We start from the raw sequence: 15,016 nt of genomic DNA on the forward strand, positions 1-15,016 counted from the left end.
TATCCAGTACTTCTACTGAGTATTATGCAGCTTTGGATGCTACTGTTCCATTGAACGCTAATATGAATACAGCTTCTGCTGTATCTTTACAGGCATCTGATGATCAAGCTGTCTCAAACAACCTTGATGTGGTTACACAAGTCACTGGGCCATCTGGGATTCAAAGTGATGTTGTTGTTTTGAAATGTGCAACTACTGGTGTTATAACACCATCAGTAGCAGCTTTTGATCATGAACCAATTTTAACTCTAACAGGTATGGCATCAGCTCATGTGGGTTCTCTGCAGCAGGATATCCAAAAAGCAACTTCTGTTGCTACTAGTGCAATGGCTAGTAGAACTACAGCAGCAAATGGATCTGCTAACGTTGGTGCAACAGCTATGCAGGCAAATGCTACTGCTGGTGTTGGATTAGATATTACAGGCTTTAAACGTGAGGCAACACCAAGAACCAGCCATCCAAAAACACCACAAAGTGTACAACAAAAGCAGAAATCAGAAGTTTCAGATGCACCAGTAAATGGCTCAAATCGAATGATGCCAAGGAGTAAAGCCTGGGCAGATCGAGCTGAGTATGAAGAAGAGGAGCATTGGGAAAATGGTGTGGATGATGAGCTTGATGATTCCATTGAGCAACAATCTGGGCAGCAGCAACGACGCAGTCAAGAAGTTTCTTATGCTCATGATCATTCTCTTGGAATGCAACAACAGCGTGCACTAAGGCTGTGCACGGATCGGATCGGATCGGATTTAGCACATTTTGGATTCGAATTTCGGATTTCGGATTCTAAAAAATGCAATCCGAATCTGATCCGAATTACATCGGATTGGATCGGATTTTAAAGTTTGGATCAGATCAAATTTCGGATCGTATTATTATGCCTCAAAGTTGCAAACTAATATGTATATTTTCTCTGTAAAGAGGTAATACATTAAGAAAAAATCATGTTTATGCAATTATGAGAGTACTATGGTGCCAATATAGTTAAATCTAGCAATTGTAAAGGTAATAACTTAGAGGAAGATGTAAAGGAAGTAAACTATCCGAAATTAAAGTGTAGTATTTATACATTGCCTAATAATTTCGGATTTCGGATCGGATTAAAATATACCAATCCGAATTCCGAAATTTTAATAAATACAATCTGAAATCTGATCCAATCCGAAATCCAAAATCCGAAATTGAATGGATCGGTTCGGATTTCGGATATCCGATCCGAATGAACAACCCTAGCATGCACGCACTCAATGTGATGCACTACTGCATCCAAATGCAGGACATAAGCAACATTTTCCTACTAGCTTCATGACTGGACAGCAGAAGCAGACTACAGGCAGTCTACAGATTGAAACGAGCACAGTGGTTATTAGCTCGAAGGCAAAGGCAGCAAACAAGAAATCTGGAAGGCAGAAGCAACAAATTGTGAACACTCCTACTGCTATTTGCGATCGACATGAAGCAACACCAAATCCAGGACAGCAACAGCTAATTGAAAACAATCCACAGTCAGTAATTCAGGTGCCAAAAGATGGACAACAACACAAGGATAGAGTTTGGCTCGACGCGATACAACAGCGAAATGGCACAAATGTACCTGAAGCCAACTCGATTATAGTGCTAGACGCAAATCAATCTGGGCAGCAACAGCTTGATCCAAACAATTCACCTGTTATACATACTTATGGTCGAAAAGCAACAACAATGTCCAAATTGGCATCGACTTCAACATATGCTGGACAACAACAACTTATTCCAGCTGATAGTTCTATAGGTCATCGACAAGTCACAACACCAACATCTGGACAGAGGCAAATTGCTACAACCAGTCAAGTTATGTCAGACGATGAGAGAATTTATTTGGAATCAATGATGAGTGCCAATGCTCCACAATTTGTGAATTTGGGGATAGACTTGAATTTAGCAAGAGGGGGCGATCCAATTTTTGCACTGTGTAGGCAACAGGATGTATCACCCTCGCGCATCAGACCAAATTACAACATTCATATAAGAGATAAAAGCTGGGAAGGCAAGGCGAGTGATGAAGGAATTGTTAGGCGACCTCTAATGAGAGATGCCAAACAAAAGCAGGCTGCCCCAACTACTTCTACGAGGTCCAACCGTTCAAAAAGAAAATGATGATTTTTGAATACATTTTGCACATGGTTGAAGGAATCGACAAAGAATTACAGATTGAAGATTTTACAAGTTTGGAAAAGAAGGGACAAGAATCAAATGGGTACTACATTTTATTTTACCACTTTCTTAGTATCCTCATCTGTAATATCATCACAGAGTATGTTATAAACTCTGTGATGATCATAGAATATTTGATCCTTTCAAGTTCATATTTTTTACATGCTTGTTAGTTCGCGAGGCTATTGTATGCCTCAATAAGATTAGTAAGGTAAGGTTTAGCCCGGTTTGTGTTGCCTTGGTCCTATGCCTTTGGAAATTATCCACACGGCTATGAGATTATATGCCCTCGTGAGACGTTGCCGACAGCTACACCATGAATCCTCTACATGAGGCTGTCATCATAAGGCAATGTGAGGCGCAGAGGAGTGGTTATATAGCCAAGGCATTTGTGTAACAATACAGGTGTTATTGTCCCCCTTATTTCTACTCTTCCTAATTGTTGTAATTTTATTTCTCTTTTATTAATAAAAAATTAGCCCTAGGTGCTTGCCTAGCGGATTGCTAAAAAAAACAGAAACCCTAGTCTTCACAATCTGGTATGAAAACACCGAAAGCTAACACAATTCAATAGTGAACAAAAAACATACAATCAATTGTGGTGCGCAACCCGATCCTTACAAATACAATCCTCCCTTATTTCACCATATCAATATCAAGAATAACATGTAAAAAAAATATTGCGGTGCACAACCCGATCCCATCATATAATCAGAATCAATATCATAATCCTCCCTTATATCACCATATCAAAATCACATATAAAATCCGTTATGGCGTGCAACCCAATCCTATTATATCAATATCAATCTTCCCTTATTTCACTCGTTGCGGTGTGCAACCCGGTCCATAAACAAAATCAATAAATGTAATAAACTCAACAACTCAAATTACAAGAATCTTTACGATTAAAGAAAATGAAAGCAAAGCCTAAAAGGAACCTCATACCAAATCAAGGAATGTTACAATCAATACTAAGCAACAAGACAAACCAAATATACGATAATTATAGTGTGCAAATAAGACAAGTAAGGCATGTAGCAATTAACCATGGAGAAACGAGCATTTCAATACAAGAGTAATTAGATGACAGGTAACAAGTTATGACATAGAAAGCAACTAAGACATGTAATGGTTAAAACATGGGATGAGATAATTAATGAAATACAGGAAGCATGGAAACAACTATTTTGACAGCGTATATACATTAAACATTCATCACCTCGCATATATGCTGCTACACATGTAATTCATATAGCACAGAGCTCAAGGGTTCCTAATGTCACGACCCAAACCGATGGGCCACGACGGGCACCCGATACCTTACTCAACCGAGTATCTACGTAACGTGTCTTTCGTATTATACTATCATAGGTTTATTGGCAAATTGTCCAAACAGTCCGTCTTGGGCTAACCAGAATAAACATTGGGGAATACTCAATATACGATGACCCAATCTAATATAAAACTTATACGCGTGACATACGGGCCTATAACGCTAACATGATCATTTGTAAACTCAAAACGTAGGTCGGCAAGGCCATACAAGCATCTGTATACATGACATTTGTGTACAAGCCTCTAAGAGTACATACTTATCATAAAGGTCGGGACAGGGTCCCACCATACCAAATAATACGCATTTAAATTATACTGACCAAACAAGCAACTCCAAAGCAAATGGAGCGTGCCAACATCTTCCGCTGAGCTGATAGCCTACTTGGAGGACTCTTAACCTGTCTATCGGGACTTGCGGGCATGAAATGCAGTATCCCCGGGCAAAAGGGACGTCAGTACAAATAATGTACTGAGTATGTAAGGAATGAAACTCAGTAAATAATAGACATGAGAGAGACATGGAGTAAAAGACTCGACATGTACGTTTGCATAACTCTATAAATCATTTCATTTTTATAATGTCATGCATATGTGTATAATTGTCATAACATGCATGAGTATATGTGTTTATACCATCATCAAGCCTCTGTGGGCATCCCATTATATCATCTCGATCACTGTGGGCAAATCATCAACGCATACCAGCTGATCAGGTAGCGGTGCATATATAACGCTGTAACCTTTTCCCATATCCCATATAAATATAATATACATAAATACACATATATAAGCCATCTGGTCATGGGTCAATGTACATGTATAAATGCATGAAATGCATAAGAAATACGTTAATAAAATTTTTTCGGGATGCCATAAAAATCAATATGCTTTTCGGATAAACTTTATCAAATACGTATTTTTGTGAGACCTATGAATAGAAGCTATAATAATAATATACCTGGGAAATCAAGAATATAGACACCCCTAGTATTTTTATGAATAGAGTCATTTTTGAAAGTATCATATTTTGCTCGTTTCATTTGTATTATTTGAATCATGCCAAAAGAAAGAAGGGATAACCTTAACATACCTGAACCGATTCTCTTGACGATTCCTCTAACACACATCTTTTGCAGCGAAACACGTAACGACGGATCCAAGTAGGGAAAAATTCGTATGATGTTCTTGAGAAAGATTATACCGTGCTCCCTTAGAATCACAAATCTCACGCTTTATCGCATTATGATGTTTCAAACGAATTACTTTGAGGTTTTATCCGTATGAAATGTCTTAGCAATTAAGATACGAAAGTATCTTATCTTTAAAGTTTCAATCCTTTTAGCAAATATGCATATCCTTCTTAAATAATATTGATATCTTTGATATTTGTGGGATTACATGACAAAGATGACTTTTGCCAATAATTCCCTAATTAAACCCCCTTGAAATGTGACTTAAGAGTCACAAATTAAAACTAGATCTTGCTGCCATGTTTTGCCTTTGTATTTATCCAAGGATTCTAATTTATTACTTTATCTTCCACTAACAATTAATAATTACCCAATTATCCACATAATTACGAATTATCTCAAATTACATATAATACTACTTACTTTAAACACCTTATATACCTTACCATCATGGCCCTGGGGTACATTGTACGGTACTAGTTTATAAATACCGGGTATTTTAGCTCGGACCGTATTTTATCCGAAAATGTAAAACTTCGACGAAATTCATTTTTTTTATTTGCTTACCCTCTCACCTTCACTAATTTACTCATCACTTGTTATAAATAGCATAAATTCTTATAACCTCAAGATAATCTCATCCCTGATTCTACGTCGATTAACTTACGACAAAACATTTGTGTATGAAATGGGGATATAACATAACACCTCATTTCCGAGCTTTCATCAATTTATTTATGGCACACTTTCACGTATAAAAATATGGGGTGTAACATCATTTCCCCCTTTGGAACATTCGTCCTCGAATGTTGACTGATGCATTTACCATTGTCATAGCCTATAGTCCTTGCGAATACTTTAGTGCTCTCCTTACCATCATAGCCAGTTGTTCTGTGAATAAATCCAAGGTCCAGGGTATTCCCACATGTAGGTCTCTTTCTCACACCACGGCCTATGGTCGGAATTATTCTAATCTCGTAACTCTTGCTACCTTCTGTCATGTAGCCTTTACAGATTTTTCCTTATATGTGCGCATATGTGACTCTTCTCCCCTTTTTCTCCAGCTTTTTGTCAATCTCTAGACTTCACCTTGCAAACATATATAGAGCTTGACAAGATGTCCCTCTGGGTATCTATGGGTATACCGAAGCTCTTCGTTCGGTACTTTGTTGAACTCATGAATATTGCTATACCTTATTTTGTTTATCCATCCGTATGACTTTACTGCACCTAGGTAGGTCATACTATGTCATAACTCTTACCTCGATTTATCATTGCTGAAGTCTGCTACCAAACTACTGGTTACTTTCATTGCTTATCTCATATGTATAAATCCAAGTCCTTTAATGCTCCCGCATTACTGTTCATCTTAAGAATAATGGCCTAATCTCATCTCATACTTTGTGACTTTTGTCCATTCATTGTTAATTCACCTTATGTAGGTGAATTAATCTCGTATAATTCATGAATCCCTTTCTTCAAATCATTACTCAATCGAAGGCCCAAACATCATCCTTTATCTACCACAATTACACCCTTATTCTACTATCATGGCAGCCTTCCATCTATTTTAAATGCTACTTATGATGAGTAACTCCTTTGAGTTAATTCAGGCTATACTGAGCTTTCTTATAACTTCGATAAATCATCAGCTCTTCTTATTTTTATGGGCTTAATCCTAAGGACTTATCCATCCACGTTGCCTTCTCACTCACCCTTCCTTATCCTTACTCATGTAATAAAACTTTGTCGCTTTACTATACTTTAGCTTGCGACCTAAATGTATCTATTTACACTATTCGTAGCGTCCCTTCAGCTTGATTACACCATAGATTTCCTTGTGTTATTCTGGAACATCAAGCGAGACATCACCTCATCTCTAACTCTTATTTACTCTTTTTACTAGATCTCTCGGTACTTAGAAACCATAGGCTAGAAGGTACGCCACTGACGATGCCGCTATCATTCCTGGATACTGAATCCCAACACTTCTAGCCTTCTATCTGAAGTATGGATTATTCACATCTTCTGCCATTGAGTATCTCGTACGATGTTCACCTTTTATCTTACTTACCTTAAAATCTTGCATCGTATCTTCTATCTCTTTCATTACCTCCCTTCCACATAGGTATAATTCACGTCCATAAACTTGAAGCTCTATTATAATACTTGCACCTCTGGTGCACACACAATCTGGTGGGAGCTTCAAACTAACTTCTTATGAGGTTGTTACTTTTCTAACTGGATTTATCATAGAGCCATTATAGAATATGGATATTTTACTATCTCTCTTGTACCTCTGATATTTAATAGTAATCCTACAATATTCTCAATCACGAGTTCTATAATTTTATGGGTCAAGTAATCAAATTCCTAATTTACTTTGTTGATGTAACTCTTTAGTTTCCTTCTCCTTTTGATCAGCCTTTATGCTTAAGCTATCTTCCGATCTACGGTTCATGGTGTTACTTTAGCCTTTCATGGACGCTATGAAATATCTATGATACCATTATCTAACAATTCAATCCTTTGTCTATGACCTGAACTTAATTCTTTCTTTTAACTTACACTGGAGTCTTCTACGACTATACGATTGCCAACATATATGCCACATGGACAATACTCTAAAATCTTGAGTGCATTCATAACGTACCTAACTCTGGATCATTGATCGAATAATTTCTTCTATTTCTTCTCAGCTTTCTTTAAATGTAAGCAATTACTTTCTGTGGTCGTTCTGTCACTTGTTGCATGAATACTTGGCTTATCTTAATGCCTATGCATATTAGAATTTCATACAACTCATATGATCTTGAATATCACTTCCGATTTTTACTTCCCGTTCATTAGCCATAGTAGGTGTCATTTTCTTATGGAGTGCCTATAATTTTGTTGCGAGACTATTATTATAAGATCATTTCCTCCTTAAGTCACCCAGCTTAGGTTGAAACCTTTTTCCTTATTTCCTAAGCTAGTCTTTCGTTGTAGTACTTAGGGAGAACCCTTGACTCTTGTAAAGTTGTGAGCTTATTACAGACCCTTTTGACGTCCTTTCTTGCTTATAATTATCCGTAGTTGCTTACCTCCATGCCCTTGTGCTTGTTGGGTTGCTTCTGAATAGATATTTTGACTGTCTTCCCAATGGCTTTCTCTTTTATTTTAGTAACACTCATATGGTACCTTTAACCACCCCAACTCCTATCTAGATATTTCTCAAGGATCATGATGTCATATCTGTGAGACTTAAACCACCATATTGTGTTTTACTATGTTTATCTTGCACGTTCTGCTAACTCATCTGTAACCTCCTGTTTAGCCATAACTAGGCTCTTCTTGAATCAATTACTGACTACTCGTTGGCCCATTCTCGTATCAATATTCCACGTAATCTTTGTTGGGTTATTTCCTTCGTCTTAACTTACATCTCGCACTGACTCCTTATCAATAACATCTCGGGCAGGAACCCTTACTTCCTTTCCTTGTCGTCATGTTTGCATAATGTTCCGGAATCGTAGCATATTAGTAGGATTTGAGTTAGTGCAATCTCATTCCTTTCTCATTTTTTATCGCATTCTTCCTTGACCATTCCATAGTTACTGAACCACTTAATTCTGACTTAATGCCACATAACTCCATATTCCCCTCTTTAGGTAAGTGCTAAGATTTAGTGCTACGATGATTTACATATAGATGTTTTACCTCATTGGCATCTTTTCACATCATCAATGACTCTTACCCGCCTTGCGGTAATCCTTCTGCACTAAGGATAACAAAATTCCTTACTCACGAGGGTGACACTCAGTGTAACTGGCACACTTAGTCCTTTAAGCTTAACTTTGCTCACATTGCTTGCTTTAGGAAAGCGTCTTCCTGAATGACCTTTCTCTGAATTTCTTATGAATCTTCTTCTGTTGTCCATTCTATTATCGCTGGAATGCAATCTGAAATTCTCATGATGCCGACCATTATCAAATCATTCAGTCCTTAATTCATGTTTAGTTTATCTTGTTCACCAGTCTATATTGATTTCTATTGCTTAGGGGTCTAACTTATTTCTTGAAATGAGGATATGACTTTATGGCCTACACTTTTTTGTCGTCTCAAGGACTGTCACCTCTCATATCTTCCTTTACTTGACTATGGACACTGTAGTACTGTCATTTTTTCCTACCGTTGTCATCCATGTATCACATTTTACTCATAATGTTTCATTAACTCTCTTCTTATTTCCATGCTAATATTTCTGTCTATCACTTTATTCTGAAAGCTTTAACAAGACGTTCTTTTGCTTTCAGCTCCCCTTGCTCCATCCATTGGCTCTTCGGGTTGCTTAACGTTCTCGCTTTACTAGGGATGAGAGCCATACTAAGGTAATATTTATCCCTTTAAGGCTTTCAATGCCTATCTTTGTAGTGCTCATATCTAGCTGTACTATTTTGGAGTGCACCATCTGGATGTCTCACGAGAAGATCTATTAGCACATTTGCAATATTCTTTGGAAATGTCGACTAACGCAAACAATCCATTCACCATTTTGGGTTACTCTGACCCCAGCCGGATCCTAATATTCTGTCCTTCTCTAAAACCATATTTGTTAGCTCCCATAGGGCATAACTTAGATCGGTGTGGCCAATTGTACATACCTTTATTACTGTTGAAGGTAACTTATATTGCTTATATCTCTCTTCCTGAATGACAATTAATAATAATCTTCGCTAGCTAGATATCTCGTACCCTTCTTCATCTTGCTTCTTTTTCTTCTTGAAACTTTTATTTATCATCTGAATCTCTCATCGTCTTTCACTATAAAGGTGGATAGATATTCTTGCCTTAAGGCTCCTTATCAAGAGGCTTACACGTCTTAAGACATGATCTACTGAAGACCTTATATTTACTTATAATAAACATCATGAAAAATCACGTTCTTCTGACTCAACTCTTCCTTAGTCACATTCAATCTTTTACCACATATCTTTCTGGATGTAGGCATTGTCGTATTATGAATTAGATAGAGATTAGGAAATTGAGTTCTTATATAGAGATAGTGTAAAGATCACATTTTTACACCCCGCTTTAGACCCTCTCAAATTCTCTCCCCCAATTTGGATTTTAGGGCGACCTAAAATCGCCTCCGCCACCCTCCGCCTTTCCTCCACCAGTGGCCACCCTCCTCCGCCATTCATATATGACTTTCGAGATGTTGATGGCTAACTTTATCTCATTCATAAAAATTATAATTATTAAATGTTAAAAAATTATAAGGGCTGAAGTTGAGAATCTACCCGATAAATATATTTGAGCCGGGTGCAAGTTAATAGTAGTTTAACCAAGTTTCAAGGAGTCTAAAAGTGACTTTTTCCTTCGAAAAGGTATTTACTTTTAAAATTTGATGTGTTTGATCAAATTTTTAGGGAACATATAACTTTGAAGAGGAGCAAAACCTATTTTCAAAAGTTGAAAGATGTATTCTTACCATAAGTAGAAAAAGAAGCAATTTTTTTTTCTTTTTTTATTGACAACAAAATACCCTTGGCAAAAAAATTTATATAGCAAAATAATTCAACTTACTTTAACCTAATATTAACGCTATTATAATCTCCTTTTGATAGATTTCTAATATAGAATAGTTTTCGAGATGAGTTTTTTTTTTTATATATATTTATCGAATGTCGTTTTGATATATATAAATCACCTTGAAAGAATAAAATAATTTTAGTTTTATTTCTTGAATAAAAATTATTAAGAAAATTAAAATAATTATAAATCTTCCATGATATACCAAAATTGTCCATGCTCAATTCCGCACTAAAGTAAAGTTGCAACCAAAAGCATATTCTCGTCAAGATCTATATGCCCACCCCACCACATATATAGACACCCCCACTACCAAACCCTAAACCTCTTTTCTCGCATCTTAACTAAGAGGCTCTCTTTTCTGCTCAGAGCTTATCGCCGTTACAAACTTGGTAAAGCTCTCATCTTTCCCTTTCCCTTTGATCTGTTTTTTCAATTTCTGTGATTTCCTTAGCAAAATATTGTTTTCCATTTATGAATGAATCAAGATTATTTTCCCCCTTTTCTTTATTTATTTTGTGGTTCTCATTGCTTAATTTTATTGTTTTGGTGTAAAGGAGTGATCAAGTTCCAACTGTGCAGCCATGGCTCTGGTATGTTTCTTAGATCTTCATTGATTCCCGTTGATATAAAATATAGATCTAGATTTTAATTTTTGATGGATTTATAGGCAATGATTTCAACTTTATTGCTGGTCTTTTGACGTGTTAGTAATTTTTGTACATTTTGGTTGTGGGTTTTGCAGTGTTTTTTTTGAATTATTATTGCACTTTATTTTGATAAGTTCTAAGTTTGGTTTTGTTTAATAATTTTATTTGTATCTCTTAAGATTGAGTTATTACTACTATGACTGTATGAGTTGTAAGATCCAAGTTGAGGTTAATTATTTTGCTGAATTTTCCTTTTGACTATGCCCGTTGGCTATTTGTATTCGTCTTCTTCAAAAATGGTTTTGCAATCACTCAATTAAGTAGAGCCAAATTTGGTCAAGTGTGAAGGCCCTTGGAGAATGTTGAATTTTTTTCTGTTTAGAGAGAGATTTCGGCGGTAATTGCACTGTCCTATGAGCATCTACTTCCCATTTAAGAAAGACACTATAAAACTAAAACCAGGTTTTTATTGTAGAGTTTCTTAAGGCCAGACTCGAATGGAATTTAAATTACATTTTTATATAAACAAGGTTGCATAAGATTTTTTTATGTTATTATCTCAAAGATAAAGATGAAGACGATTTCTGAGGTGTTCAATTTGATAATATATTGCGCCTTTGTTGTATCTGTTGGATGGTAAATACATTTGAGGATGAATATTTATTTGAATTTCTAACAGAGAATTGAGGTCTTGTGTTAGCCGTTTTCCAAACATGTTAATAATGTTTAAAATTGTGCTCCAATTTATATAAACGGACATTTTACATGAAGGCTAGAAGATTTTCCTTGAGCTACTTTGGCAGTAGCAAAGCTCTTTAAACAATATATGCGCATAATATGCTAAATATTATTCTGTTTCTCTTGGGGATGAAATTTCTTGACGATATATTAGCATTTAAATTGTCTGTATTTTATATGTTGCAGGTTTTGCACTCTGGAAGTAACAACAAAAATGCCTTAAAGGCACTCATTGCTGCTGAGTACACAGGTGTAAAGGTTGAACTTGCAAAGAATTTCGAGATGGGTGTATCAAACAAGACACCTGAGTTTGTCAAGATGAATCCAATTGGAAAGGTATGTTATTATTCTACAGAACTGTATAAATGCTTTCATTTACTTGAGCAAGGTTTTACTAATCTTGGTGTGTGTTTTACCTATAGGTTCCTGTGCTTGAAACACCTGATGGACCTGTTTTCGAGAGCAATGCTATTGCACGCTATGGTGAGGCTATTTCTCATTTTCTTTAATTTGACTTATGATCATATAACAGAAATTAACTGACATTGACCTCCTTTAATTCATGCAGTAACTAAATTGAAGCCCGACAATCCTCTCTTTGGCTCTTCGTTGATCGAATATGTAAGTAATTCAAGTTGGATATGGTTTCTTAGTGTTATTCATTTATCGGTTAGGGGTCGTTTGGTTGGGAAACAAGTTATCCCGTGATTAATTATTCTGGGATTAGTTATCTCACCCTCCCGTAGGGATAAAAAACACTACAATCCCAGGAGGGTATTAGTTATACCACGGTTTTATCCCAACCAAACATGGGATAAAGTCATCTCAAATTTAATCCCGGGATAAATTATCTCTTATCCCGTACCAAACAAGCCCTTACACTTTTCATTTGTGAAATTCATACTCTATATGTTTTTCTCTTTTTCCTTGACAGGCTCAAATAGAGCAATGGAATGATTTTTCTGCCACTGAGATTGATGCAAACATTGGGCAATGGTTGTACCCACGTCTCGGCTATCGTGTATTCATTCCTCCGGTATATCTCGTACCATGCATTATATTTTTTTCAGAAATTGTAGGAAAGAGTAACTCAACTGAAATTCTTCTTGTTCTGCAAAAAGGCCGAGGAAGCTGCAGTAGCTGCATTAAAGAGAGCTCTTGGTGCTTTAAACATCCATCTTGCGTCTAACACTTACTTGGTTGGACATTCAATCACATTGGCCGACATTATAATGGCCTGCAACTTGAGCCATGGTTTTAGGTATATAATGACCAAGAGCTTTACCAAGGAATTCCCACATGTAGAGAGATACTTCTGGACTGTGGTTAATCAGCCAAATTTCTGCAAGATATTGGGTGAGGTGAAACAAGCTGAATCTATCCCAGCGCCCCCGTCCAAGAAGCCTGCACCAGCAAAGGAACCTGCAAAACCCAAAGCAAAGGAGGAGCCAAAGAAAGAGGTTAAGAAGGAAGAACCAAAGTTTGAAGAGGAGGAAGAAGCACCCAAGCCTAAGGCAAAGAATCCTCTTGATCTATTGCCTCCAAGTAAGATGATTCTGGATGAGTGGAAGAGGCTTTACTCCAATACCAAGACCAACTTCCGCGAGGTTGCCATTAAAGGTATATTTTAGTTTTTCTGTGTTGTTAACTCTCTCTCTTATGATAAGTTTTACAAACTAGAGCTAAAGAGTATCACTAGTCATCACAGGAAATGTATAGAAGAGGGAATTGTCTATTTCCTTAAGAAGATACTTGAACTGGTTCCTTGTGAGAACCTTACCCCACACTGTTCTTGTTTTGCAGGTTTCTGGGACATGTATGATCCCGAAGGATATTCTCTCTGGTTCTGTGATTACAAGTACCAGGATGAGAACACAGTTTCCTTTGTAACCTTGAACAAGGTTGGTGGTTTTCTGCAGAGAATGGATCTGGCACGTAAGTACGCTTTTGGTAAGATGTTGGTAATTGGTTCTGAGGCCCCATATAAGGTGAAGGGTTTGTGGCTTTTCCGTGGAAAAGAAATTCCCAAGTTTGTTATGGATGAATGCTATGACATGGAGCTCTATGAATGGAAGGAAGTAGACATCAACGATGAAGCACAGAAGGAGCGTGTCAACCAAATGATTGAGGATTATGAGCCCTTTGAGGGAGAGGCTCTGTTGGATGCAAAGTGCTTCAAGTAAACATTGTATTGCATTTGGCAATGTTTCCTTTTGCCTGAGGTGGTACCGTTGTAGTTACCTTGGTTTTGCCCTCCCAAATTTACTTAGATTCTTTTTATAAAAACTATTTTGTCTTCCTTATAGAATATGTTGTCTTTGTAGTGTGTTTTCTAAATTATCAATTTTGACATAGTGATCTGGGACGCATTTGTGGTTATGTTATCCTTTTCCAAGTAAAGCAGTCGTGGCACTGATTTCCTTCATGTGAATTGTCCTTGCCAAGTTGCATTTGACTTTTGCTTGATGTTTGTTGGAAGTATTTTTGAGTTGGATTGGATGTAGCATTTTTGAGTTTCCATCTCTAATCTCCAAGTATATTTTCCAACAAACATTACCATACAAAAAGGTAAGGATGTTCTTTTTTCTGTTTTTTTTTTGTCATCTGCCCTTTGTGTATTTCTCGTTCTTAAAAGAAGTTGCAAAACAGTGGAAGTGGACTTTGTTTCAAAATATGGCGAAAATATTTTTTTTCCCGGGAAAAATCATTCTAGTTTTTGGAGAGATTGGAAAGTTATTTGCATAACTTTTTTTCAACTAAACATCAATTTAAAAAGGTTTCGCCCTTGTTTAGCTAAATACACAGATGAATATGAGGAACGGAAAAAAAATAATTAAACTTTGTTTATAACGTACAAGAACCAAATGAATTTAGAGCCCGTTTGGACATAGGAAATTTTTCCCTTTTTTTCACTAATTTTTTTTTTTTTGAAATCAATGTATGTTCATAAATCACTTTAAGATGTATTTTAGAAATTTTCGAAAATTTGAAAAACTTAAAAATCCTGTTTTTCAAAATTTTTACTTAAATCACTCATAAAACTTCAAAAGCTTACCAAAATTATATTTATGTCCATACACAATTCAAAATTTCAAATACCATCATTTTCACTTAAAAAAAATTTCACCCTTTTTTTAAATTTTACAATTCTTATATCCAAACGCCCACTTAATGTTTAAACTTTGCCCATATCACCACTTGCATGCATAACTTCTCTCCAAATGAGACGTGAGAACCCAAAAGAAAGAGAGTAACTGAAATAAAGTTTTTAAAGTTTGTATGCGGGAATTATGCTTTACTTGAACCGAGGGTTTATGAAAAATAACTTTTATA

At 36.3% G+C, this 15,016-nt stretch overlaps 1 protein-coding gene across 2 annotated transcripts; it reads left to right on the forward strand.

The window, feature by feature from the left end:
• The first annotated feature begins 10,562 nt into the window (after positions 1-10,562).
• Positions 10,563-14,108, forward strand: LOC104224913 (elongation factor 1-gamma 2-like). 2 transcript variants are annotated; one of them, XM_009776646.2, is made up of 8 exons: positions 10,563-10,687; positions 10,853-10,888; positions 11,870-12,019; positions 12,106-12,166; positions 12,252-12,304; positions 12,618-12,719; positions 12,805-13,303; positions 13,487-14,108. In XM_009776646.2, the coding sequence occupies exons 2-8, from the start codon at positions 10,880-10,882 to the stop codon at positions 13,864-13,866; spliced, it is 1,254 nt and encodes a 417-aa protein (XP_009774948.1). In that variant the 5' UTR covers positions 10,563-10,687; positions 10,853-10,879; the 3' UTR covers positions 13,867-14,108. The 2 variants fall into 2 exon arrangements, with proteins under 2 accessions (XP_009774948.1, XP_009774942.2); XM_009776640.2 differs by lacking the exons at positions 10,563-10,687; positions 10,853-10,888 and having other exon boundaries at positions 11,798-12,019.
• The last annotated feature ends 908 nt before the right edge of the window (positions 14,109-15,016 follow it).

Source organism: Nicotiana sylvestris, chromosome 3 (assembly GCF_000393655.2).
Source record: "Nicotiana sylvestris chromosome 3, ASM39365v2, whole genome shotgun sequence".
Lineage (NCBI taxonomy): Eukaryota > Viridiplantae > Streptophyta > Magnoliopsida > Solanales > Solanaceae > Nicotiana > Nicotiana sylvestris.

What these genes read in the sequence shown, in the direction of transcription:
- LOC104224913 (XM_009776640.2), top strand. Translation starts at nt 11,813, where the DNA reads ATGAAATTTCTTGACGATATATTAGCATTTAAATTGTCTGTATTTTAT. An exon ending in AGATGAATCCAATTGGAAAG is followed by an intron (nt 12,020 to 12,105) that starts GTATGTTATTAT and finishes TTTTACCTATAG; the next exon opens with GTTCCTGTGCTTGAAACACC. An exon ending in CAATGCTATTGCACGCTATG is followed by an intron (nt 12,167 to 12,251) that starts GTGAGGCTATTT and finishes TAATTCATGCAG; the next exon opens with TAACTAAATTGAAGCCCGAC.